Genomic DNA, 27,731 nt, shown 5'->3' on the forward strand with positions numbered 1-27,731 from the left:
AAAATACGTTTGAATTAGGGAAAATTGTCAAAACGGAACAAAAATTTAGCATTGTTGTCCCTATAGTATAAAACCATCATTTAGTTGTCCGTTTAGTATAATTTCTTTTATAATCCCAAAACTAACCTTTGATTAATCTAATTAAACACATTAAACTAATATAATTTAAAATAATAATAATTAAAAACGTTTAAAAAGGGAAAATAAAAATAAACTTTTATTTTTTAATAAAAATAAACTTTGTAAAACTTAATAAAAATAAAATAATTTACTTTTTTAAATAAAAAACGTTAAATCAACCTAATAAAAAACAGTTTACAAAGAGTTTAAAATGTATGTAAACTTTTAGTTTTATCAAAAATTTAATAAATATGAAAAAAATTTTAAAATGTATTTCTATAAAGTTTGTTTGAACTTTTTATTAAAAACTTTTTGTAAAGTTTTATTTTTATTTTTATAAAGTTTACAAATTTTATAAAGTTTGTCTAAAGTTTTTATTAAACACATTAAACTAAAAGAATTTTTAAAAAATTAATTAAAAAGTTTTTAAAAAGGGAAAATAAAATATAACTTTTAATATTTTCAATAAAAATAAAATTTGTAAAAATAAAAATAATTTACAATTTTTTTAATAAAAACGTTAAATAAACTTATTAAAAACATTTTACAAAGTTTTATTTTTATAAAAAGTTTAAAACATTTTAATAAAACTTTAATTAAATAAAAAAATTTAAACTTTATAAAAATAAAAATAAATTTTTATAAAAATTTTTAGTAAAAACTTTAAACTAACTTTATTAAAAAAATTTACAAAGTTTTATTTTTATAAAAAGTTTAAAATGTTTGTAACCTTTTTAATTTTATCAAACTTTTTAATAAAAATAAAACTTTTAAAAATGTTTTTAATAAAAATAAATTTGTAAACTTTAATAAAATAAAAATAAAACTTTACAAAAAAATTGCACCTAATTTCAAAACACCACATGTTGTATATATATGTATCATATAGAACAAGAGTTTATGAAAAAATCAAAAGAAAAACTATGGAAAACCATAGATTAATGAAGAAGACAAGGGAAAATCATTTTTTAAAAAATATTTGACAAGTAAAATCGAAAATAATACGTTTTAGGAAGTTAGAATATTTTTAGGATATTTTTAGAATATTTCCTTAACTGAAACTTTCATTAATTTTCGCAAAAATCAGGTAATCTTATCCGTAGAAGGCGCCTTCTAAAAGTTTAGAAGATTGACAAAAATCCAGAACACGCTTTCTACTTTTAGTAGACGTAAGAGTACATTTTAGAAAATACATTCCGCAAAATTTAGAATACTTAATAAAAGTAGAAGATGCATCCGGACGAAAAGTAGATAGCTTTAGGATTAGTAGAATGTGCATTCCACTTATTTAAAAATTTAGTAAATAGTAGAATGTACGTTCTAAAAATAGTAGATGAACGTGTTTATTTTAGAAATCGTTTTCTACTATATCATTTTCCGTAGAAGGCACATTCTACCTTTAGTAGAACGTATTTTCAAAATTTTATTTATAAACTTTTTGAAGAAGAAAAAAATACCAGCTTGTGTATATATGTGTTTTATTAATTGTTTGTATTTTTAATATTTTTTTGATTCACAAAACTATTTATTTCATTAGTTTTCAGAAATACAAAGGGTAAAAAGAAAAAAAATTGGACAAAAAATGATTTATACCAGAGGGACAACACCCTTGTTTTTTGTTCTCTATTGGCAATTTTCCCTTTTAATTATATATATTCATGTAGTACCTGTTTTTTCTTGACCATTGATATGATATGCAATGTATGGAAACAGTCATCAATTGTCGATTTTCAGTCAAAAAGCATTGAATCAGATAAGAATCTTTTTTTTTTTTTGAAAGAATGTTAAATTTAGATATGAATCTTAGCTTATGCTAATTTGATCAAAGGTTATTTGCAGCAAGAAGAAAGATTAAATTTGCAGCCAGAAGAAATATTCCTTATAAATAGTTTTTTTTTGTGAAACTCTTTATAAATAGTCTAAATTTTGTAATTAATGTCATTGAAACTGGATGTTACATCGATCTTATGTTAATAGAACTATCAGCCATATATCTATACTATTAAAGCAGAAGCATATTGGTATTTTTACTCTTTTTACCCTTACTAAGGAGTTTTTCCTTTGTATTCATTTAGGGTATTGTGGACATTTTGCGCCGGTTTTTCTAATTCAATTTCGGTCTGTGATTATTTCAATATTTGATACTGCATTGTTTTAGTATTTTTCTAATCGGTCATGTTTGAAACTGCATCATTTTTTAAACTATTTAATGGTTTGATTTTAAACCGCTGTTTCCTAAATCTAATCTCATCTACTATTGATTAATTTCTGATTCAAAATGATAATATGGTTGAATATTGCCGAAAAGAACTAAAGTTTTCGGTGAAGTCGTTTGGTTCCGTTATGAGTTTGGTTAGTCTGGTAAGTTATTTAAATTCAATAATAGCATGACGATTATTCTTTAAGATTTTAGTTAATTCTAAAATTATTAATTTTGAAAACAATCATTATCATTTAAAACAATTTTGAAAAATATAAATATATTTTAAACAAATTTCCAACTTATGATCACCGAATTTGTCTTATCATTAAAAAATCACAATATTAAAAATATCGGGTTACCAACCGGTAATCCGTTCAACGGCAGGTCCGAGTTGGGTTTCAAAACACCGATCAAAACTATAAAACTGTTATATTGATTTATATTTAAAATATCTAATTCAAAATTAAAAACCTAAAAATACATTTACAATATAGTTTTAACCGAAAATAACTCGGATATAAAATACATATATGAAACATGTTATATAAATGCATATACAAGACAGATTATATAAATGTGATTATATAAAGTTTTCAACAAAAATAAACCCGCGCTTTCAAAGCGCGGATCAAAATCTAGTCTAATCTATTAAAATAGAAGTACATTTAGTATTTAACCATGAATTTTCTACAATAATTACCATCAAATGTCACTAACATTTAATCTACACTTTCATTAGTTATTATTAGGCTTTCACGTGAATAACAAGCCCACTAAAATTTTGTTATCCAATATTTTTCTAACCGATAAAAATGTGTATCATCTTTTCTTTCACGTGCCAAATCTTTTATTATCAACTTTACAATAATTAACATTAACATAACAAACCACTACTCTTCATATAAATCTTGCTAACTTAATATAACAAGCCCCCAAATTAAAGTTATCACATTAATAACAATAATTCTACTTGCTAATTAGACCTTTGATTTTTGTTATACATGTTAAGCCTTTTTTCCAACCAACACGTGAAGATCCATTTCGTAGTTATATGAACCAAACTGGTTTTTTTTTAAAAAAATCTTATAATGCTTAGACTATAAATTCAGTGCCGTCCCTAAATATACGGTGGCCTAAAGCAATCTAAAATTGTGGCCTTTATCATTTTCTATAAAAATATTTAGTGAATTTGATATATTTAACTATTTATTCTTATAACTAATCAAAATTAGATGTTTTTATAAGTTCTAAATTTCATAAAAATGATAAAAATATATAAACCATATAAACATTTATATTAAACTGCAGCTATATATTTAAAAGATATAGTAAAATATATTTAGCAATAGTTAAATTAGATGAAAATATTCTATGATGAAGAAATCAAAGAGAGTAAGATCATAACAATATTACTCAGATTATGAAGGCATAAAATTTCTATTAAACAATATGTACCAATAATCTAAAAAACAAAATATGTGCTAAAGTTAAAAGAAAAACAAAAATGTAATTAAGGTAAAGCAAATTTGTTACACACCGAACCATTTCTAAACAATGATTTAAAGAATATGAAATTTATAATGTGGCCCCTAAAACAAAATATTTTAATGTGGCCTGAAGCTTATGCTTCACTTGCCTTATGGTAAGAACGGGTCTGTATAAATTATCCAATAATATTAATACATTACATAATCTTAGTTTTAAAAATATTACTGTGGAGTTACCCTACTAAATTTGAAATATAAGAATACAAAAAAATGAAAGTTGGTAATTTCATATTAGTTATGGTATTTTAGTCTGTTCATCATTATTTGTTACTAATACATAAAATTGTAGAAATCCACGTAAATAATCAATTTTGTAAAATACGAATATATTAAAACGAGTTAATCTAATTATCTAAAAATATAATTTAATGGAAAATTAGAAATCATTTATATCATGAGAAACTATCTATCTGGGTTAACTTTAAAATATATTAAAATGAGTTAATCTAATTATCTAAAATATAATTTTTTAAAAATATTATAAAACAAAACTTAAACTTTATATATATATTTCAAATCAAAATAATAATTTAAAGTTGATTTATATCAAAAATTGATTCAAAATATACATATGTTCAAACATTTATTTTTACTAAAATATTTTCTAATAACCATTATTAAAAAATGTTTTCAATATATATAAGAAAAATGCAATACAAAGTCAAATTTCATATACCAAATTAAATTATAATTTTTCTATTTCACATTAAATTTCAAAAATAAAATATATGTAACTATTTATATAATAGTAAAGTAATTTATTATATGTTTGCTGTGTTTTTAAAGGAAAAAATAGATTGTGAATTAGGGGTGGATTTTCGGGTACCCATTCGGATTTAGTTTGTGTCTGCTTGGATTTCGGGTTTCCGGAGTCAAAGATTTCAGTCACATTCGAATATTTCTAAATTTTGGTTCGGATTCGATTCAGATCTTTGCGGGTTTGTTCGAGTTCGGATAACCGATTAAATTATTTTTAAAATTCATTATATACTTAAAATTTCTCAAACTATATAAACAAAACAATATATTACATATAATTTTGAATAAAATATATCAAAATACCTGAACTTAAAATATAAATTGGTTTGATTTAAATATGTGGATAGAGAATCAATAATTAGTTTGGTGTTTTAAATATACTTTAGCTATTTTAGATATTTACATTTGACTATTTATATATATATATATATAATTATTTAAACCAACTTAAAAATACCATATATATATTCTGGATGTTTTTATATACATTAAATCTAAAAAATAATATATATAAGTATATAAATCTATTTCGAATACATTTGGATATCCGAAATATTTCGGTTCGATGGATTTGGTTTTACTTCTCTAAATACCAAAATTTTGAAATTTAATCAATTTCGGTTCGGATTTGATATTTCTTTTTGTATCAGGATCGGTTTGATTTTTTGGATTCCGGTTTTTTGTCCAACTCTAACATTAATATGAAAAACTAACATATTTCATAGAAATATATATCCGCACGAGCGTGCGGATCAAAATCTAGTTTATTATTAAATCTTAGATTTATGTCACAGAAAGCGAGATCTTTTGAGGACAAACACATGCAGAAAATCATTAACCAAAGTAGGAAACATGAAGAAAATCATCAAACATGATAATTAACTTAACACAAAAGGACAGCAAAATCCATTAAAGCAAGAAAAAACACAAGACTGAAGAAGAAGAGAGACTAGCACTTGGGTTTAGGACAACGGCAGTCAGTGGCAATCTTTTTAGCATTTGGTGAGTCAAGGAAAGATTTGAAATTAGGGTTCTTCATGTACTGGCATACACAATGTTGTTGCTGGTTCAACCTGGTGCAACAAGTATCCGACGGCTTACAGCCTTTCAATATGGCCTCCTCGCATGGAGTAAGCTGCATAGGATCACATGTCTGTCCTGCAACAACTCTGTTTTCTTGAGCAACAATGAGTAAGAGAAGGATTGCAAAAATGAGCAACACTGGTTTTGAGCCAGAAAACTTCATTGTATCTATAATTTGGAGTTTTAATAGAGAGAATAAGAAGAAGAGTTCTAGTTTGGAGTTAAGAGTTGGCCTCTCTCGTTCTATATATAGATGGAGATAGCTTTGTGTGAGTCACGTTACTTAAACGAGTGTTCATGATTACACAGAGATCTCGAGATGTATAACTCAATCTCTGGTCTAAGCTCAAATAGATTAATAAATTGTAAAGAATGCTCAGACAATGCATATAAAGACTAAACATCATTTGGGAGAAAGAGATGAAACCATGTGAACCCAACATATTCATCAGCTTTCTGCTATAACCTCGTGAAGGTATAATAAACTTGTTGGACAGCTAAATCAAATATAAAAGGCACATTCAAAAGTATGCATAAAAAATTCATTAGAGTAGAAAATTATTACTACTGAGAAAGTACAAACACGAGGTTCTAAGCTCTAGTTATATTCAAAAGTTAGAACTCAAAAGTTGTTCTATTTCCATTTGCTTCCTCTCAAAATCTTCGATTAGTGGGATGTAATGCAAGTCTGTCACCAAACCAAAAAAATGCTGTGTGTTAATGGTTTTGACATAGTGATTAATCATGCAACAAATAAAATAAAGATTAGCTGCAATTTCTGAAACTCACCAAGTTAATCACTTTCAGAATCAGAATAAGACGAGTGATCAGGCTTTAGAGCATCAATCTTGACATCGAAACCAGACAAGTTACCATCTTTCGGACCATTAATCTCGATACCGGGACCAGACAAGTCACCATCTTTCGGAACATTAAGCTTGATCCCACGACCAGGCAAGTCAACATCTTTCAGACCATCATTAAACTTTATACCACGACCAGACAAGTCAACATCTTTCAGACCATCAAACTCTATGTCGGAATCAGGAGAATCACCACCATCAATCTCGACATCTGAATCATCAGACCAATCACTACTATCTTCTTTGAGGTCATCAATCTCGACATCTGAATCAGAAGAATCACCATCGCTCAGGTCATCATCACTCTCAACATCTGAATCAGACGAGTCACCACCATCACTCTTACGTGCATCATCGTTGATTGGGTACTTACGCACCTCCTCCATCACCTCGTCGTCGCTTTCGTCGTGCTTCCCCGATAGCTTCCTCTTCATCATCGCCTCGAACAAATCGGGTAACGCATCTTCGTCTCCATCTTCCAAGAAGCTCTGTATCCTCTTCTTCAGCTCTGTAGAAATAAAAAAAAAGAGGGTTTAAGTAAGCTCACAGTGAACAGAGTAAAAAGACTTAAGTTTGGTTTTTTCAAGAAACGTCACCTTCTTTAGAAACAACCTCTTCGCTGCTTCCCGAGCCACGGACCGAGTTGGGCTCTGAGGAGAAGAAGGCGAACCGGGAAGTAACTCGGTTGAGTAGTGACGGAACAACAACGCGAGGGTTGATGATCTTTGGATGTCGGAGAATCGTGGGAGGGTTGATGAGACTGCGAGCCGCTAAACTGGGGAATCTCTGCAGGAATCGTCTCATGGGGATTCGTCTCTCGAGTCTTAGGGTTTATCAGAGAGGTTTGGGGTTTATACCTTAAACTGGTGTGATTGATTGACCGGTTCCTTCTCGTTGTCGTTTCGAAACGGATGGACAAGCCCACCTTGGCCCAACTAAGCCCAATTGTAAAAAAAGCATGTATTATTGTAGTAAATCCCAATTGTAAAAAAGCATGTATTATTGTAGTAAATCATAATTAAAATTTAAAAGCATAGTGTAAAATGGAAAGACATAACCCTACTAGGTAGTTAAACAACGAGATCATACTGATTCTTTCTTTTCTTTCCATCTCTACTTTTTTTAGATACAACTTAACCTTCGTAAACTAAGGCCATAGATAAATTTGGGAAAAATTCTTGGGTTCACTCCTACAGTGAACCTTCACTCCTACAGTGAACCTTTAGGTTCACCCAACCAATAAAATTTCGTTATTTTATATTCAATATCTTTTAAAAAAGGAAATAAAATATTGTCAAATTATATTAATATTTTTAAACTAAAAAATAAAACTAATAAAAACTAATATTAATTGCAAATAAAAATACGTTTTAGAATAATATATTTTTAATACCGTCAGCCAAACATTGAATCTTAAACCCTAAATCTTAAACACTAAACCTCTGGGTAAACCCTAAACCCTTGGATAAATCATAAACCCAAGGGTTTATAATTTATCCAAGGGTTTAGAGTTTAGTATTTATGATTTACCCAAGGGTTTAATATTTATGATTTACCTAAGGGTTTATGGTTTATCCAGGGATTTAGGGTTTAAGATTTAGGGTTTATGATTTAGAGTTTATCCAAGGGTTTATGATTTAATATATGATTTACCCAAGGATTTCTGATTTACCCAAGGGTTTAGGATTTAATATTTAGGGTTTAGGGTTTACTGTTTTGCTGATTTTGTTAAAAATATTTAGAAAAAAATCCAAAGATTTAAGATTTATCCAAGGGTTTACCATGGATTTAAGGTTTATGATTTAGAGTTTAGTGTTTTGCTCACGGTATTTTAAATATAAAATCTTTTTTTCGACTAATATTATTTTCTATTTATTTTTTATTTTAAAAACATAATAAAATTTGACAATATTTTGTTTTTTTTTTAAAGATACTGAATATGAAATAACGAAATCTATTGGTTGGGTGAATCTAAAGGTTCATTCTAGGGGTGAACCCAAGTATTTCTCTAAATTTGGTTAATTATTGTTTTTTTTTTTGGACAAACGGCTTAAGAATCATATATTGTTGTTTCGTCAAGACTCATGACTCTTATCAGGACTTTTCCTTCACGTCCCCACTAATTACTTTAAATTTTTGATTTTATTTTAGTTTTTCTTTTGTTGCTAAAATTTTTTATTTTAGTTTAAGAAACTATAAAAAGTAATGTTACTCAAATCATCATTATATGAAATTCCATATAGTATGAAAAATGTACAAAATCAACCACAACAACGACAATAGATAGGTCAACAGAGTTTTGAAATCGCCACCCCCTCCCGTTCCTTCACATCCATTCATTGCTTTTAATATTTTTTGTTTTATTTAATTGCAAAACTATAAAATGTAATATACAAATCATATTTTTATATAAAATTTCAGTTATGATAAAAATGTACAAAATCAACAACAACAACAATGGATCTACAGAGTATTTGAATTATCCCCCTCCCCTCCCCCTCCCCAAAAAGACAACTTACAGGCTGACTGGTTTTCCCGCTATCACCCGCAAACACAGCTTTTGCGGTTCATAGCGGTTGTTGGTGTTTCGAAACAATCACAGAAAATGCTACAAATCGCTTCAAACCGCTCCGAACCTCTTAAAATCAAAAGCTGGTTCCAGCTAGCGTTTGCGGTTGCGGGCAGTTGCGGGAGGGTAAATTTTTTTTCTTTAAAAACAGAATAAATAAAAATAATACTAAAAATATCCAATAAAAATTTTCAATTGAAATAATAGAAATTGTAAAATGTATTCATATTATATTTCAATTTATATTATAAAATTCAAAACTAAAATATTTTCTATAAATTTTTAAAATTGAATAATATGATTTTATAAATATAAATTTTATATTTATCATATTATTATGATTTTTAATATTTTTGTAATTACATAAAATGTAAATATTATTAAATTATTATTTAACAGATGTTGCGTTTGGTAGTTTACCTGTCATAAAAGTCCCGCAAACGCAACAATATCTAACAGCTGTACCAATCATACAAATCTCTAGAAAACGCTTAAAACCGCAACCACCCGCACCTACAAACTCCCGCAACCGCAACCGAAACCGCTGCGGTTACACCAGTCAGGCCCTTAATCAATAGTAAAAAAAAGTTACAAGCGGGAAAGGCAGCTTACAACAAGAAAAAAGTCATAATTTTTATCGTAATTTTAATGCAAAACTATAAAGTGAAATATTCTCATATCATAAAATTATAAAATAACAATATCCTGAAAACAGTATCGTGATAACTACATTTAAACCGAATGTTAATTACAATTTTTGGGGTTGAATAATTGATATTAAATTAATAGGATGTGTTCTAGAAATTCCAAGAAAAATATTTTCTTAAAAGACAGTTAGATGAGGGTAACATCTTATATATTAAAATAGAAGTAACAACTTCAATTTGATATTTTAAGTTGGACCATCTCTAAAAAATTGCTTACATTTTTTTTTGTATTTTCATAACAATATCCTAACAAAATATTTAATTCTTTTTTTATTCCATCAAAATATTATTAGATATGAATAATTTTGAAAATCTTATATATTAAAATAGAAGTAACAACCTCAATTTGATATTTTAAGTTGGACCATCTCTAAAAAATTGCTTACATTTTTTTTTGTATTTTCATAACAATATCCTAACAAAATATTTAATTCTTTTTTTATTCCATCAAAATATTATTAGATATGGATAATTTTGAAAATATATTTATTCCATCAATATATAATTATAGTTGCATATAACCATTTACAATCTACTTAATCATAATAATATTAATTATTCTAGAGTTAATACCTGCATATGATCTAATTAATAATAATAATTAACATTTATTATGCAAATAAAATAATCTTAGAATTTCACCATGAAAATAATAAAATCAATTCAAACATTAAAATACTAACACTATTGTATTTTCATAATAAGTGTTATTTATTGTTAATTATGTTATACCTATACATGTATCAATTTTTATATAGATGTTGTCTTGACAAACATGTATTGATAAATATAAAATTATTTTAATATATATATATATATATATATATATACTGTAGTGATGAATTTTTCATGCGTGATTTTTAATTTGTACCATTCTTTAAAATTTTATTAATTTTACAAGAATTAATTATAGTAGTATAATATTTATCTTCTTAATTGAATACAAATAAATATTTTTAAAGAAATTTCTTTTAAAAATATTTTCAGAATCAATTTAAATTTTATATCCAAAGTAATTAATTTTAATTTAGTTATCATAAACTATAATTAGAAATTAAGATTTTATTTTAGTTTTGATTTATATTAAAATTTAAAAATTACATAAAGTATTATAATTATATATTCACTGATAACTTAGTGTATTCTAAAATATGATATTTACTAGAAACATATTTTGAAGTACAATGTATTATAGTTTTTCTTTAAAAGAAATTATTTACAGTATCTCAAAAAATATATTTCTACTACATAGATCCAGTTTACTTTGCTTTCAAATAAATTTAAATTTAAAATAAAAAACTATGTAAAGTAATATTGTTACATAATAAAGTTTCCAAAATAATTTTTGTTACAGAATACAAAATTTATAGTAATTAATATAAGCCACATAAACATAGCTAACACTAAATTACATTAAGTTATTGGTAAACTTTGTTATATAAATTAAAACATTTTAGTATATAAATAAAAAAATTTGCACGGTTGTGCGGATCAAGATCTAGTTGTTAGTACTAAAAACAATTGTTAGTACTCCCTCCGTTTCATATTAAGTGTCGTTGTAGAGATTTTTTTTCGTTGCAAAATAAGTGTCGTTTTCGAATTACAATGCAGAATTTATTAATTTTATTATGTATTTTATTTTTCTATTGGTCGAGATACATGGGTAATGATATTTTTGTATGGAAAATATGCAAAATTTAATGGTTTCTTAATCCGTGTGCACAACTCTAAAATGACACTTATTCAGAAACAGAGGGAGTATTAATTTAGTTTAGTTGTTAGTTACTCTAAACCACATATCATTCATATCAAGCTTTCTAATATACTCCCTCCGTTTCTTAAAGAGTGTCGTTGTGACATTTTTCACACAGATTAAGAAAGTTGTTGAAATATATGTAAGTTGTAATTAATTATACCTCTTTGACTAATAGTATTTTAGATAAATAAAATTATTTATAAAATCAATGCAGTTTGCAATTAATTTTCAGCTGAAAGTTAGTATAATTTACATTGGAATTGTAAAGTGACACTCTTTGTGTAACAAGAAAATGAGTTCAGAATGACACTTATTATGAAACAGAGGGAGTATTGATCAGAATATTAAATACTAAGACAAAGTAAACCCGAAAACATAAATACGACGAACGAGGTATGCTGAATCAAAGTACGATGAATTAATTAAACCACTAGATTCTGACCCGCCTTTTAAAGGGCGGATATATTTTTTGTTTTAGTTTAATTTTCATATTTGTGTTTTCTTTGTGATTATATTTGTATTTTTTTTTATAATCCTATATGTGTGTAAATTTTAATCAAAATATATTTTATTAAATAATAGCAACTTAAAAATTGATCCGGTATACGCTCGGTTAGGGCTGGATTAACGGTCGAACCCGCCAACCCGCGGATTTCAATTTTGTTTTGGTCAAAAAATATGACCCGCACAACCCGCAAACATATAATTTGAACCGGCATCCGTCCCATTTAATTTTGCGATTATCTGTAGGTTATAAAATTTTAAAAATAATTATTTAATTTAATTATAATAAAAATATAAAAACAAATATTTATAATAAAAATTGTATATTTTTAAATTTTTAAATTGTTTTTTTAAATTACCATATTTTAAAAAAAGTTCTTACTTTTCTTTTTATTTTTATTCTTTAAAACCTTTTCGTGTCGGCAGTTATCCGCACTACCCGCAAATATATAATTTGAATCGGCACCCATCCCATTTAATTTTGTTTGTTATCCGCGGATTATAAAATTTTTAAAATAATTATTTAATTTAATTATTATAAAAATATAAAAATATATTTATAATAAAATTATATCTTTTTAAAATTTTAAATTATTTTTCGAAATCACCATTTTTTAAAAAAAAGTTCTTACTTTTCTTTTTATTTTTATTTTTAAATATTTTCCATGTCGGCGTGTATCCGCAATCTAAAATCTATCAACCTGTACCCACCCCGAATAAAATACTCGTAACCCGCATCTTCAAATTGTTTTTTCCAAATAGTTGAACCAAATTTATTATCCGCCCTTAAAAGGATATATATATATATATATATATTTTTTATTTTTTTTTAAGAAATATAACTTTTATAAAATCCAGGCTGTAACCAATTATATCTCTGAATATTTTTTTTAGGATATATTTAATTTTATATAAATATAACTACAAAAATAAATAAAATTTCGAAATTGAGATTAGTATGATTAGGAGTTCGATATAGATAGACATTTAAAATAGGAGTTTAAGTTTAATGATAAGGAGTTAATTTTTTTTTTGCTCACGTGAAAACGAAATGTTCTATATATCTATAGAAGATATTATGTTACTCACATCGCAGTTTATACAAATATGTGTGTATATATATATATATATTCATTCTTATAGGTTTCGTTCTATACATTAAAAAAACAAAAAAAACAAATGTTCAATACCACAAATAAGAAGATGGCCTAATACGTTCTCGTTATTCTTCTGCATTGTTTAAAAGGTTACGATTAACAAATTGTTAGTATAGAATAAATTAGCATATATATATTCACATTAATCAAAACAATAATGGCGACATTTTAGGTACATCATGCGGTTGACATTTCTGTTACTAAACTACCCTTAATGAATTTTAATTTTTAGAACAAAGCTGATGGCACAAAAAGTAATATACCATGGAAGAGTAAGGGTAATTTCATAAAAGGGTTCCTGAATTAATAGTATTGATTGAAAAGCAATAATTTTTTAACAAAATTAGGGGTCATTATGAAAGTTTCATGGCTATACAATTTTTTAAATCATAATCTTATCTTCTTCTTTGTTTGACTGAGTTAATCTATTATCATATAGTACAGCATTCAAAATATTAAAATATCTTTGTGTTTGGTTCCCAAAACAAACTGCAAGAATATATTTTCTTTGAGTGAGTTAATTCATTAGGACCATATAGTATTCAGTTAAAAAGATATTTTGTTGGTTTCCAAATCAAACTACAACTTTTTTAATCCTTACACCCCAAATGAGATGCAGTCGTAATTGCAACCATGATCTAAATATTTCCGTTTAAGAAAATAATGGTATGCGACAAACAAGTTCTTCAACTCGTTGACACTGCCGCCACATCACCAAAACTCAGGTTCCATCTCGTTGAATCTCTCTAGTGAAGCTAAAATACTACTAATAGTAATAGGCTTTGGTTCCGTAATTTTGTTTCTTGTACGCTCCTCCATTATATTTTGTACTGAAGCACGTTAAGCGTGTATTATGCTGTAGTTGATACTCCTACTCGGCAATATAACTATTTTCTTTTAATTATAGATAACGATATGAGCTGTATTAAGCTAGTATTAATATATCAAAAATATAAGTGTCTGCTGCTGTTATAGCCGGCATACATTTTGGGTAGTTAAAATACTAAAGACAGATATGCAGTGTTCTATATAGTTTTCATTCAGATATTTGTTTTTCCTTAATTTCTATTAGACAAAATAAGTCATGCAGTGTTTGTAGTTTTCATTCAAATATTTATACAATACCAGATCAGTTGAATCGTTTTAATATCTATTAGACTAAATGTTGGTAGCAAAAACAATTAAAGTATTTTTTTCTTTTGCAATATAAAGAAGAATAAATTGTTTTGGAAGGGCTGACAAAAAAATTCCAAAAAGTTGTTTTGGAAGTTACCCGGGTTCGATACGCGCTGGCCATGGAATGACTTAGACCCCTTGAGGGTACAGACGCAAGCTGGTTCCGGGCTCAGGAGGATTAGTCGGTTGGCCACAACCGCCGGATCACTTCTCGATTATTCAAAAAAAAAAGTTGTTTCGGAAGGACAGATAAAAAAGGCCATAAAAACTAAGAAATCATTATTATAAAAAAAACAGAAAACGACAGAAAAGAGAACACAACTTGGTTTTTGCAACAAAAGTAAAAATAAAACAAAATTGATTAAAAATAAAATAAAATAATATACTTTTGGATTCGGTCCTCGACCAATCGTCGCCTCTTCCTTCCCAATTCACAGCCATTTTATACTCCTCCACCTAAACTATAGGAGATGAATTAAAGAACAAAAAACAAAAAAAAAAAACTCTAAATTCTCTTCATAGCAGGAACAGACTTGCCTACATAGGCGGGACTGATCTTGTTATCTCCGTAGCAGATATCAGGTGAGGAAACATTCGAATTCAATTTCAGTTTTTTTTTGGCCTTTTATGCTGTGAATTTACGATATTCAGCTCATTTATTGTATTGAGGTGTGTTCGAACTGATGATGAAATGAGTCACGTGATTCCCATAAAGTTTTAAACTTTCAATACTCAAAGATAATTTCTTTTTGTGGGTCAGTCTCATTCCAAATTGATGGTTCAATGAATAGCTGAATAGCTGATAATAATGGTTAATGTATTGGTATAGGATGGAGAATGAGCCTGATGACTTAGCTAGCGACAATGCAGCAGAGATTGACGTGAGTGATGAAGACATTGATGCGGAAGACCTCGAGAGGCGGATGTTGAAAGATCGTGTACGTCTCAAAAGAATCAAAGAACAAACAAAAACCCGTTCTCAAACGAAGGAGACTCCCAAGAAGATCTCTGATCAAGCACAGAGAAAGAAAATGTCTAGAGCACAAGACGGTATACTCAAGTACATGCTGAAGCTAATGGAAGTCTGCAAAGTCCGGGGCTTCGTGTACGGCATTATACCAGAGAAGGGGAAGCCTGTGAGCGGCTCCTCTGACAATATAAGAGCCTGGTGGAAAGAGAAGGTGAGGTTTGATAAGAACGGACCAGCTGCGATAGCTAAGCACGAAGAGGAGCGTTTAGCGTTGTCTGGGGAACCAGACCGGAATAGAAACTCGCTCCAGGATCTTCAAGATGCTACTTTAGGGTCTTTGCTGTCTTCTTTGATGCAGCATTGTGATCCTCCTCAGAGGAAGTATCCGTTGGAGAGAGGGGTTGCTCCTCCTTGGTGGCCGACAGGGGAGGAAGAGTGGTGGGTGAAGCTTGGTTTGGGCAAGAGCCAGAGTCCTCCTCCTTACAGGAAGCCGCATGATCTCAAGAAGATGTGGAAAGTTGGGGTTCTGACGGCTGTGATCAACCATATGTTGCCTGATGTTGCGAAGATCAAGAGGCATGTTCGCCAGTCTAAGTGTTTGCAGGACAAGATGACGGCTAAAGAGAGCGCGATTTGGTTGGCAGTTTTGAACCAAGAGGAGTCCTTGATTCAGCAGCATAGTAGTGACGACAATGGAACATCTAATGTAACTGAGATACCCCGGAGAGGTGATAATAACGCTGAGAGGAGGAAAACTGTGGTCAACAGTGACAGTGACCATGATGTTGATGGGACAGAGGAGGCCTCAGGTTCAGTAACAGCCAGCTCGCAGCCAGTAAGAGATCAAGATAAAGCAGAGAAACATCAGAGAAGGAAAAGACCAAGAAGCAGAAAAGAAGCTGAACAGAGAAATATTATACATGATATGAATCATGTTGATGCCCCTATGCTAGAACATAACATCAACGGTACTCATCACTATGATGAAGGTGTTTTGGAACCAAACATAGCCTTAGGAGCAGAGGAGAACAGTAGGGAAGTGATGGTTCTTGAGTTTGATAATAATTATACTTATCTTCCTCCGGTTAATGGACAAACTATGATGCCTGTAGACGAAAGACCAATGCTTTACGGACCAAACCCTAACCAGGAGTTGCAGTTTGGGTCAGGTTATAGCTTTTATAATCCCTCTGCAGTGTTTGTTCATAATCAGGAAGAAGTACTTATAGAAATGAACGCACAAGCACCGCCTCACAACAACGGGTCTGAGGCCTCAGTAGGAGTACTTCAACCTCACGGTTTACATGAAGACGGCGTAGCAGGAAGAGATTTGCCTCCTCAATTTCAGAGTGACAGTAACATTCTGTCTCCATTCAATGAGTTGGCGGCGTTTGAAAGTAGCACATTTTACTCTGGGTTTGATTCCTATGGTGCATTTGATGATGACTTCTCATGGTTTGGAGCTTAGTTTCTTGACATTTTTTGTTGGGAGGTTACATGGTAAGTGTATGTCACACACCACATCATCTTAGTTTATAACCTTTTGGTATTGTCTTAAATTTGTTTTTGCAAGTTGTGTTGCAGGTTCAAAAGAATAACTTGCCAGACACTCCTCTCCCATTGTAATGTTTGCCAAGGAAAGCAGTGAGTGTATGTTGTGTATATTCATTCCTGTGAGTAATTTATCAAGTTAATCGTATCCGCATTCAATGAGCCAAGTATCAGCTTGATTATGAGATCTTTGACCTTAACCTTAAAATGATTTGCAAGGATTGTCTACAGAAGTCACAAAAACTCTTATCCCAATGATTTGCAACACACTTATCTACCGCGTTACCTAATTATTAGATTCAACTCTTTTGCGTTTTACTTCTTAGTAGGCTACTTGAGCCTGACGTAGTCAAGCTAATAGACTCTAAATTCTTGCCTCTCTTATCTTCAAATCTTCTTCATTTTTTTCCTCTTTTTTTCTTTCTCAAGAAATTCAATTGAAAGTCTCACACTCAGAGCTAAGTGAATTTATGGTTAAATAAAAATACATCTTTGAAAATAACAAAACTAACCAAATTAAGTAAATTTGTGGCTAAAAAAGCTTTTGTAAACAAAAAACTAATTTAAAAGAAATAAATCCCTCTAATTTTAATTAAGTATGTCATAACTAAATTAAGTAAATATATCACCATTTTTGAAAAAAATTATGTTGGAATTTAATTAATTATGACAAACTTAAATAAATATGTAGTGGAAATAAATTAAATTTATTAACAATAAATTTATTACTTTATCTAAAATCGAGAATTTTTTATGGTTAAAATATAATAATGATATTTCGGTATAATTTTAATAACAATAAATTTAAAGGCATGGTAAGCATACAAAATTACAAGGACATTCTTCCAAATATACATTTTTCAACTTTTTGTCACAAAAAGAATTTTAAGGAGAAAAATGACCAAATTATTTCATTTAAGAGGTAAAGGACCCTTATACACTAAATACAAATAAATAAATAAGTTAAATATAATAAAACTATTTTTATATGTTTTTTAATTCTAACTTTTGTAATTTATTTATTTTTCAAATATTTTTTAAAAATTTATTTTTGAAATTCGAAAATGGTTTTTGAAACTATTTTTAATTTTTTTATAAAATGTTAAACCTTAATCCCAAAACATAAACCCTTAACTCTGAATCCCAATGTCTAAATTAGCTAATCCTAAGAGTATAAGTATATATTTAAACTTTAATTAAAGATTTGGTCATTTTAATCTTTAGAAGATATATTTGTGACAAAAAAATCTGAAGGCTATACTATAGTATTTTCAAATATAAAATTAGTTAGAATCTAATTTAGTAGCTAAATGATAAACTAGAACTTGACATGCACTCTCGTGCATATGTTTGATTTAATTTGTGTTCAACGTAAATTTATAAACCGTTGGTTTTATAAAAAAAATCTCATTTATATTTTTTATGTTTGTAATTTACATATAGAGTAAAATATATTATTTTATAATATAGATGTTTGATAATAATTTTTTATTATTTGTACAAAATATTATATTAATATTTTAGAACTTGATGCAATTTGATGTAATTGTACTATTCATATATTAACATGCTGTTTTTTTTGTTAATTTATTTTAAAATGAAACAACATATTAAAATTTTTATTTTATTTCATTAGTTTTCTATGAATTATTATTAATGTTATAATATTTTGTTTTCTTAAAAATTAAACCCTCAAAATTTTAGTATTTGACTAAATAAGGAAATATTACATTTAAAAATTGTTTAATATAATATATATTATATATTTCAGTTTATGTTTTTATTTTCACCACAAAAAATAATAACCATTGTTATTAATTAATTTAAATTCATTTTAAATACAGTGGTAAAATTTATAAATAAAAAATACAAAAAGTACTTAATTTATTGTGAATGCAATAACTAAATGTGTAAATAAAAGGAAGTAATTAATCTGCTATTCATATTTCCAAACAATTATCATTTTATCATTATTTCCAAAGAGTACTAAAATGTACTTTAGTTTTAGTAATATATACTACATTTTGATCTGCACTTTTAAAGCGCGAAATTATTTTTTGGCTGAAAAAATATTTTATGTAATAAATTTATAACTTTATCTATAATTTATATATGTATATGAAATTTATTATAGTATATTAAGTATGATCAGAAATTTCCATCCAAGATTTAATAGTTGATTCATTCTTAGCAAAATTTATATTGGGATATATTTCAAATTAAATTTACGTTGGATTAATATAAAATTTACATATACTTTCTTTGGTCTTATTTCATCCAGGTTCAGCCATATTTTTCTGATAGTGTTAATTAAATTTAGTTTTTGTCTATATTTTTCTATATACTAAAAGTGGAGTGGCACCAATTATATAAAAAATGATAGGCCAAATTTAAATTAGCACCAACGACTACCTAATTGATACCAAAATTAAAAAAAAATGAATCTTTGTTACCAGCTGCAGAAGAAAGTATTACATCTAATTCAATACCATATTTTTTCTGAAAGCTTTTGGAACTACATAATATAGACTCTAGTGATAACATGTATAAAAACCTCATGTGCAAAATTTTGAAAATTTTGAATTTCAAACTCAAAGATTGATGTTACATAAATAGAACATTCATAGAGAAAAGTAAATACATTAGGAAAACCTGAATGAAAGTATATTGAGAGTCAAAGTCGACTATTTTCGGAAAAAAAAAGAATTTTGTATTTATAACAAACAGAAAATTGATTTGAACTCTAGATGCTTAACACCAAGAGAGTGAGAAGTTCTTAACCCCAAAATTGTTTTCGCCAGTTCATTGACTTTCTTATCAGTGTAGTATCCAAATTGAATAATCCTATCAAAAAGCTTGTCACATGAAAACAACTCCATTAATTTACAAAGAAAATGAACACAACTCCATCACAAATACATCCCTATAGTTATAGGAAATATGTAATCGATGAATTTATATTATAAGGAAAAAACCGTTTGTAGAATAAATTAGGATATTTAAAAAATTATAGAAGATCTAGAATTATGGTAACAATATTGTTTATGATTATGAATTAAATGCTGCAAACTTATTGTTTAAATGGTAAATGTAGCTTTTGAATTAATTAGATGCTTTTTATGTTAAATACTTTTAATAAATAGGATAATTGATCATATATATATATATATTATATATCACTTATACAATTTTTTATTTACTTAAGGACCTCTTAATATTATACTAGATCTTGACCCCGCCCGACCGGACGGATATTTATTTGATGCTTTTAATTTGTTTTTTAATATTAAATGATGTATTTGTAATATTTATATATAAATTTAGATTATAAATTAATCATTGAAGTTATAATAAAATTAAAATTAAATTTTTAATAAAATATTCTGATATAAATTTTAAATTTCCTAACTAAAATAATATAGAGGTGGATCATAATTTTTTCCAATTCAAAAATCTTAACATCTCTCAAAACAAAGAAAATAAAATTATAAATACATAAAACATATAATTATATTTGGAACTATAATTTCTATTAAAATAAATTTGTTAAAGAAAAATAATGTTGCGCTGTTTTTGTTCATTTCTAGAGCTTGACCCGTGACCGTATAAATATTTTCTTTCACTTTAAATTTTTTCTCTGTGCTAATGGTATACTATATATATTTGTAAATTAAAATGTATTACATAATTTTAATATAACATTTTTTTTAAAATATATTTTATTTAGATGTTATATAAATTGATTATCATGTGTGATTTTTTATTTTATTATTTATTACTAATAAATATTAAAAATATTTAATATGTTAGTATGAAATATATAAGGACATATATTTTGGTTTAGATTTTGTTCAGGAAATCTATTATTTAAATTTGGAGAAACATTAAATGCTTAAATTTATTATTTAAATTAGGAAAATACAATCATACTTAAATATAGCTTCATTTAATATTTCAATGGCATGACAATGTAAATATAGTGAAAAACTAAGGGTTAATCTAATTTTGTACTTTTGTATTAATAGAATAGATAGATATAAGACTATCTCCATCTATATTTTGAAAGCACATAATTGTTTTTTGTAAATAAAATTATTAACCTATTTGTTAGATCACAATAGAAATAAAAAATGTATTTGTAAGACTCTTTTGTACTTGATACGTATTTTAAATATTAATTGTAAAAATGTCTACTCACTACAAGAAAACAAGGCGATTCTGACGGACATTCCGACGGAAAATGAGATCCTCGGAACATTCCGAGAGATTTCCGAGGAAATTCCGAGGAAACTCAAATTTTGAGTTTCCTCGGAATTTCCTCGGAATATACCGACGGAATTCCGAGGAAACAACATTTCGTCGGTATTTTCTTATGAAAATACCGAGGAAACAATATTCCTCGGAAAAAACCGACGAAAATCTGAGGATATATTATAGCCGTTAGAGAGCCGTTGGGAATTTTCAAATTACCGAGGAAATTCCGAGGAAGGAGCCGTTGCCGTCGGAATTCCGTCGGAATTTCCTGGGTAATGTCGGCAGCTTCTCATCTATAAATACGAGCACCCCTCATCCTCTCCATTCACTCCATTTCTTCATCCTCTCACATACTATATTTACTCACGAATTTGATTGAAAAAAAGATGTCTTCTTCAAATTATTATCGTTCTTGGATCGATCGACCTCATTTGGATCCGAACACGAGATTGCTTACAGAAGAATACCAACAGGTATAAACGAATTCATGGGGATAGCTCAACGACAACCGGAAGCAGAAACAGGTAAGTTAAGATGTCCTTGCTCTAATTGTAAAATAGAAAGGTTATTAAAGAGTGGGATGTTTGGACTCATCTATATTTGAATGGGTTTACGCGGAGTTACAAAATTTGGTATCATCATGGGGAAACTGATTATGAATATGGTAGTACTAGCGAACCTCAGCCTGCGGTTAGGTTAGAAGAACCAATTAGAACGGATGTAGATTATGGTGTAGGTACTGAGCAGATGGTAAATGATCATTTTAGAGGGGAAGATTTACCCAATGCACAAGCTAGGAGATTTTATGATATGTTGGATGCTGGAAAGCAACCCTTGTATGAAGGATGCAGAGATGGTCATTCAGCTTTATGATCTGCAACAAGACTGATGGGCATTAAAACAGATTATAATTTGGCTGAAGACTGTGTGGATGCGATTGCTGATTTTGTAAAAGGTATTCTACCTGAGGATAATGTAGCCCCTGGTTCATACTACGAGGTTCAGAAACTGGTAGCTGGTCTTGGTTTATCGTATCAGGTAATAGATGTATGCAGCGATAACTGCATGATTTATTGGAGGGCTGATGAACAGCGGGTTACATGCAAATTTTGTGGGAAGGCTCGTTATAAAGATACGAGTGGAAGAGTTCCAGTGCCATATAAAAGGATGTGGTATTTGCCTCTGACGGAAAGGTTGCAGAGGTTGTACCAGTCGGAACGCACAGCGCAACCAATGAGATGGCATGCGGAGCATTCAACAGATGGTGAGATTAGACATCCTTCAGATGCAAAAGCGTGGAAGCATTTCCAATCAACATATCCCGACTTTGCGTATGAGAGAAGAAATGTCTACCTTGGATTATGTACTGATGGTTTCAGTCCATTTGGCAAGAGTGGAAGACAATATTCTCTATGGCCAGTCATTCTTACACCATACAACTTACCGCCAAACTTGTGCTTGCGACGAGAGTTTTTGTTTCTCTCCATTCTCGTTCCCGGACCAGAGCATCCTAAGAGATCACTTGATGTGTTTCTTCAGCCACTAATATATGAGTTGAACCAACTATGGGCTCAAGGTGCTGAAACATACGATATTTCGTGTAAAGAAAACTTTCAAATGCGGGCAGTACTTATGTGGACAATTAGTGATTTTCCAGCATATGGTATGTTATCTGGATGGACAACACATGGAAGGCTATCGTGTCCATATTGTCAAGATAACACTGATGCTTTCCAACTAAAACACGGAAGGAAAACATGTTGGTTTGACTGTCACATGAGATTCCTACCACCTGATCATCCATATCGTAGGAGTAGGAATTTGTTTACGAAGAACAAGAGGGTGTTTGACAGTCCAACACCGGAAATTTGTGGGGCAGATTTGTTGACACAACTAAGAGATTTTGGTGCAGATAGGACGCCAGACGTCGGTGGACACGTGCGTTATCCGGTAGATGCTGTTGGAGAACTACATAACTGGCACAAAAAGAGTATTTTCTGGGATTTGCCATACTGGAAGGATCATCTGCTGAGGCATAATTTAGATGTCATGCATATTGAGAAGAACTTTTTTGACAATCTCATGAACACGATCCTTAACGTTCAAGGTAAAACAAAGGATAATTTGAAGTCAAGACTGGATTTAGTCGATATATGTGCTCGTTCAGAACTTCATGTTGATGAAAATGGTAGGGCTCCTTTTCCCATATACCGACTTGATGCAGAGGGAAAAGATGCATTCTTTGATTGGATTTCAAACGATGTGGAATTTCCAGACGGTTACGCATCTAATTTGCGTAACTGTGTCGATAGAAACGAAGGAAAATTTATGGGCTTGAAGAGTCACGATTGCCATGTAATGATGCAGCGCCTCCTTCCATTTGCCTTCAAGGAACTATTACCACGGAATGTTCATGAAGCAATTGCAGGGATAAGTGCTTTCTTCCGTGATTTATGCACGAGATCAGTGACTCTTGAAGGTATTGAAAATTTGAAGACTAACATAGCCGTGATTCAGTGCAACCTTGAGAAGATATTTCCTCCATCATTTTTTGATGTTATGGAGCATCTTGTTATTCACCTGGCAAGAGAATTGGAACTTGGTGGTCCTGTGCAGTATAGATGGATGTATCTGTATGAACGGTATATGTTCCATTTGAAGAAGATGGTGAAAAATTTAAGTAAGGTGGAAGGTTCTATAGTTGCACAGATGATCAATGAAGAAACTTCAAACTTTGCCGAGTACTACTTTCCAACAGAAGTGCAGACCAAAAACAGAAGACCTGCTCGGCATGATGATAGAGGCGAACGGGCAACATATCATGTTACGGTTCCAGACATCTTCACAGATGTTGGACGACTTAGCGGAAAACCAAAGGACCGTCGACTTACTGAGCAGGAGCGCAGTCATTTGCAAACATATTTGCTCACCAACTGCGAAGATATTCTTCAATATGAGAGGTAAATAAATTAGCTTACAAATTTTTATTTTAACAAGTTAAAATTTAAATCTTAATTAATTACATTATTGTCATCATATGTACAGGATTTTCATGGCAGAAAAGCGGTTCGAATATAGATACGCCACAGAGGAGGCTCTAGAAGAACTGAAGCAGAGAGAATTTGCTGGATGGATGCTTACTTATGTGAGTGCTTTAAACAAATTAAAATATTATTTATCACATATTTATAGTAATTCACATATATTGATATAGGTGTCTGCTGGTATGGCCAGAGGTGAAACATTTGATGATTGGATACGCGAGATGGTGCGTGGACCAAAGTATGTTGTGAAGTCATATCCGAGATTTTGTACTCGAGGATATGCATTCACAACGCAAAAGAGGAGACGTTCGAGCACGACTTATGATGCTGGCGTTTGTTCTGCATCAGGAGATGATGTATACTACGGAAACATACAAGAGATTATGGAAATCAAGTATCCGGGCATGGTTGGATTGCGTTGTACTGTTTTCTTTTGTGATTGGTACGACAACACTCCAGATCGAGGTGTGAGAACAGATGCATTTGGTGTTACATCAGTACATTCGAGGCGAAAGCTGCAATATTATGATCCTTTCATTCTTGCTTCTCAGGCCGATCAGGTAATTAAATATACATATGTCAATTATTCAGAATGATTCATCATCATGTGTATTATTCAAATTATTTTTAAATGTTACAGGTTTGTTATATCAAGTATCCCCGGGTTAGGAACAGAGATGATCCATGGGTCACCGTTACATCACTCAACCCGAGAGGCCGAGTTCAGGGAAGTTCTGAGCTGGAAGACCCACTACAACCAAGCACATCTGGCAACTTAAGTGCAGCAGAAGATTTAGCTGCAGTTGGCCTTGTAGTCGATTTAACCGATTTCGCAGAGGAAGCCGTCGTTCACGTAGAGGATGAACCAGAGATTGGAGAGTTTCACCAAGATCCAGATTCAGAATCATCTGGTGATGATGACTCCGAAACAGAGTAGCATCGCCTTTTTTTTTTTTTTTTTAATATAAGAATACGAGGAAATTCCGAGGGAATTCCGACGGTTTAGGGTATTTGGTTATAGGGTATCTGTTCCTCGGAAAAGCCTCGGACATTTCCGAGGAAATCCCGAGGAATTGAGGGTTTTGATTATAGGGTTTTCTCTTCCTCGGAAATGCGTCGGAAAATTCCGAGGGAATTCTTAGGAAATACCGAGGAAACATAAGTTTTCCTCGGAATTTCCTCGGAAATTCCGAGGCTTTTCCGAGGAATATAGGTTTTTTTAGTCGAAAACAACATTTTTTCGGTTTCAATAACACTTATATAAGCCTTATTAAAATACTTAGACTGAATATGAAGTCAAAAATTGGTGTATCACCCGATAATAAACAGTTTTCGGAATGTATGAACGAAATCCCCACAACATACGAGAAACACTTATACACTTTAATGAATGGTAAAGGGAATACATACAATTCATTTTAGAATTTTGTTATTTCATGATTTAGGATCATATAAACAAACAATTATCATTGGTATGCATTACATTAATATAAAAAATGATATAGGGCAAAAAAATTTGATGTTTTGAAACCACAAACATGTATTCCTCGGAATTTCCTCGGAATATACGAGGAATTTCCGAGGAATATTCTTTTCCTCAGAATGTTTTCATTTAACCGGGCAAAGGAAACCGCCAAATTTTTCACGAAAATTAAATAATTGATTTCCGAGGAAATTCCGACGGACCGAGGAAATTCCGACGGCCGTTTTTTCCGTCGGAAATTCGGTTTTATAAACCCTAAACACTTCTTCTTCCCCATTTCTCTCTTCTTCTTCTCGCGATCTCCGCCGACCACTCTCTTCTCCCGCGGCGATTTCCGGCGAATCCTCCCTAATCCTCTTCAATTTCATCCATAAATCATGTAAGGACCCTATCCCACTTTATTAGATTCGATTTGGTGGGGGTTTAAGTAGATGTGATGATTTTAGAAGTTTTTAGATAGATTTTTTTTAGGGTGATTGGTAGGATTGTGTAATGGGAGTTTGATTGTGATTATTGTTTGTATTGAGTTGATTTAGAAGTTTTTTGAAAGTTTATTCTTAATTTTGTGTTTTTAAAATCGAATTAATAATTATGAAAACGTTTTGTATAGAAAATCTATTTTTTGAACTATAAAATCATTTCTATATTTATTAAACATTTTAAATATTTATGAAACCTTTTTATGATTAAAAACTATTTTTTGTAATTATATTTATATTTTGTGATTAAAATCTATTTTTAGATTTTTAAAAATCGAAATAATAATTATGAAACGTTTTTTATATATAAAATCTATTTTTGAATTATAAATCATTTCTATACTTATTAACATTTTTAATATTTTGAAACCTTTTTTTTATTAAAAAACTATTTTTTCTAATTATATTTATATTTTTGTGATTAAAATCTTTTTAAATATTTTTTCAATTTATATTGACTAAAACTATTTTTGTGATTAAAATCTGTATTTTAAATATTTTTCAATTTTTATTGACTAAACTTTTTTTTTTAATTTACAGGTCTACTGGTGATCAGCCCCGGGTTCGACCTCGTCGTTCCGCACCACGAGGTCGTGGTGGTACGGCGAGCCACTCTCGGGTTCGTCCAGCCACTCTCGGGATTCTTCATCGCCACAGAGCTCTTACCATACATCTCCCTCTCCGGTTTCTGCTCCCGCTGCTGCACACTCTCCTGCTCCTCCAGTGGTTCCGGAGTGATGACTGTTGAACAGTTGGTTCAACAGCCCGGTCGTGAGCATCTTCCCTATCTTACTCCGGAGCCACGGGGACTCGGTCAAACATGGTAATTAAACGTTTTTTTTTCTTTCATTAAAATTTCATTCATTATTAATAATTTGTTCCTTATTTTAGGTTCGACCGATCTAAGAACGGGATCAGCGGGTGGATCAACCGTATGATGAATCGACCCTCGAGAGGGATATCCGACTTTCACTCACTTCCTCTCGAGGACCAGCAGATGTGGTTTCGTCAGTTTGCGGTAAGTATTCTAATTTTTTATTTATATTTTTTAATCTTTAATATAAAAATTCTACTAATTGTGTTTTTTTCCAGCAAGAGTTCAACTGGCATTCCGATCATACACCCTTTATCCGTAACGCCTTCGTCCATAAAAGTTATGGACAACTATGGGAAGCAGATCTACGAGTGGAAGCAGAAGTGGCTCGCCAACGAGGTTTTTTCATTTATTTAAACTATTTTTAAAAGTTTTTTAAACTATTTTTGAATTTATTTAACTATTTTTTTTATTTATTAAAAGGTCCCGCAGTCGATCAACCCCACCGTCTGGAAGAGTTTGTGTGTGCATTGGAACAAGGAGGAGACGAAAGAAATCTCCTTGACCAACTCCAACAACCGCAAGAGCGATCGTGGCGGGAAGGGCATGTACAAGCACAATTTGGGTGCCCAGACTATTGCCACTCTCAGAGATCGCTTGGTAAGTTCAATTTTTTTTTCTTCCAATTATTT

The 27,731-nt window shown here is 30.1% G+C and overlaps 4 protein-coding genes across 5 annotated transcripts; 2 read left to right on the forward strand and 2 right to left on the reverse strand.

Annotated features, from left to right (window-relative positions):
- Positions 1 to 5,426: 5,426 nt before the first annotated feature.
- On the reverse strand, positions 5,427 to 5,910 carry LOC108831075 (non-specific lipid-transfer protein 2-like). Its single transcript, XM_018604644.2, has one exon. It carries the CDS (start codon positions 5,873 to 5,875, stop codon positions 5,579 to 5,581), a length of 297 nt encoding a protein of 98 aa, XP_018460146.1. The 5' UTR covers positions 5,876 to 5,910; the 3' UTR covers positions 5,427 to 5,578.
- Positions 5,911 to 6,226: 316 nt separating this feature from the next.
- LOC108831074 (uncharacterized) lies at positions 6,227 to 7,433 on the reverse strand. Its single transcript, XM_018604643.2, has 3 exons — positions 7,172 to 7,433; positions 6,502 to 7,083; positions 6,227 to 6,400 (listed from the first exon to the last, which is right to left on the reverse strand). The coding sequence occupies exons 1-2, from the start codon at positions 7,377 to 7,379 to the stop codon at positions 6,506 to 6,508; spliced, it is 786 nt and encodes a 261-aa protein (XP_018460145.1). The 5' UTR covers positions 7,380 to 7,433; the 3' UTR covers positions 6,227 to 6,400; positions 6,502 to 6,505.
- Positions 7,434 to 14,864: 7,431 nt separating this feature from the next.
- Positions 14,865 to 17,154, forward strand: LOC108831071 (ETHYLENE INSENSITIVE 3-like 3 protein). Of its 2 annotated transcripts, none has more exons than XM_018604639.2 (3): positions 14,865 to 15,026; positions 15,274 to 16,914; positions 16,988 to 17,154. In XM_018604639.2, exon 2 carries the CDS (start codon positions 15,275 to 15,277, stop codon positions 16,880 to 16,882), a length of 1,608 nt encoding a protein of 535 aa, XP_018460141.2. In that variant the 5' UTR covers positions 14,865 to 15,026; position 15,274; the 3' UTR covers positions 16,883 to 16,914; positions 16,988 to 17,154. The 2 variants fall into 2 exon arrangements, with proteins under 2 accessions (XP_018460141.2, XP_018460142.2); XM_018604640.2 differs by having other exon boundaries at positions 14,866 to 15,026; positions 16,999 to 17,154.
- Positions 17,155 to 23,680: 6,526 nt separating this feature from the next.
- On the forward strand, positions 23,681 to 25,221 carry LOC130500283 (uncharacterized). Its single transcript, XM_056995132.1, has 3 exons — positions 23,681 to 24,179; positions 24,265 to 24,364; positions 24,434 to 25,221. The coding sequence occupies exons 1-3, from the start codon at positions 23,779 to 23,781 to the stop codon at positions 24,857 to 24,859; spliced, it is 927 nt and encodes a 308-aa protein (XP_056851112.1). The 5' UTR covers positions 23,681 to 23,778; the 3' UTR covers positions 24,860 to 25,221.
- Positions 25,222 to 27,731: the final 2,510 nt, after the last annotated feature.

This window comes from Raphanus sativus, chromosome 2 (assembly GCF_000801105.2).
Source record: "Raphanus sativus cultivar WK10039 chromosome 2, ASM80110v3, whole genome shotgun sequence".
Classification (NCBI taxonomy): Eukaryota; Viridiplantae; Streptophyta; class Magnoliopsida; order Brassicales; family Brassicaceae; genus Raphanus; species Raphanus sativus.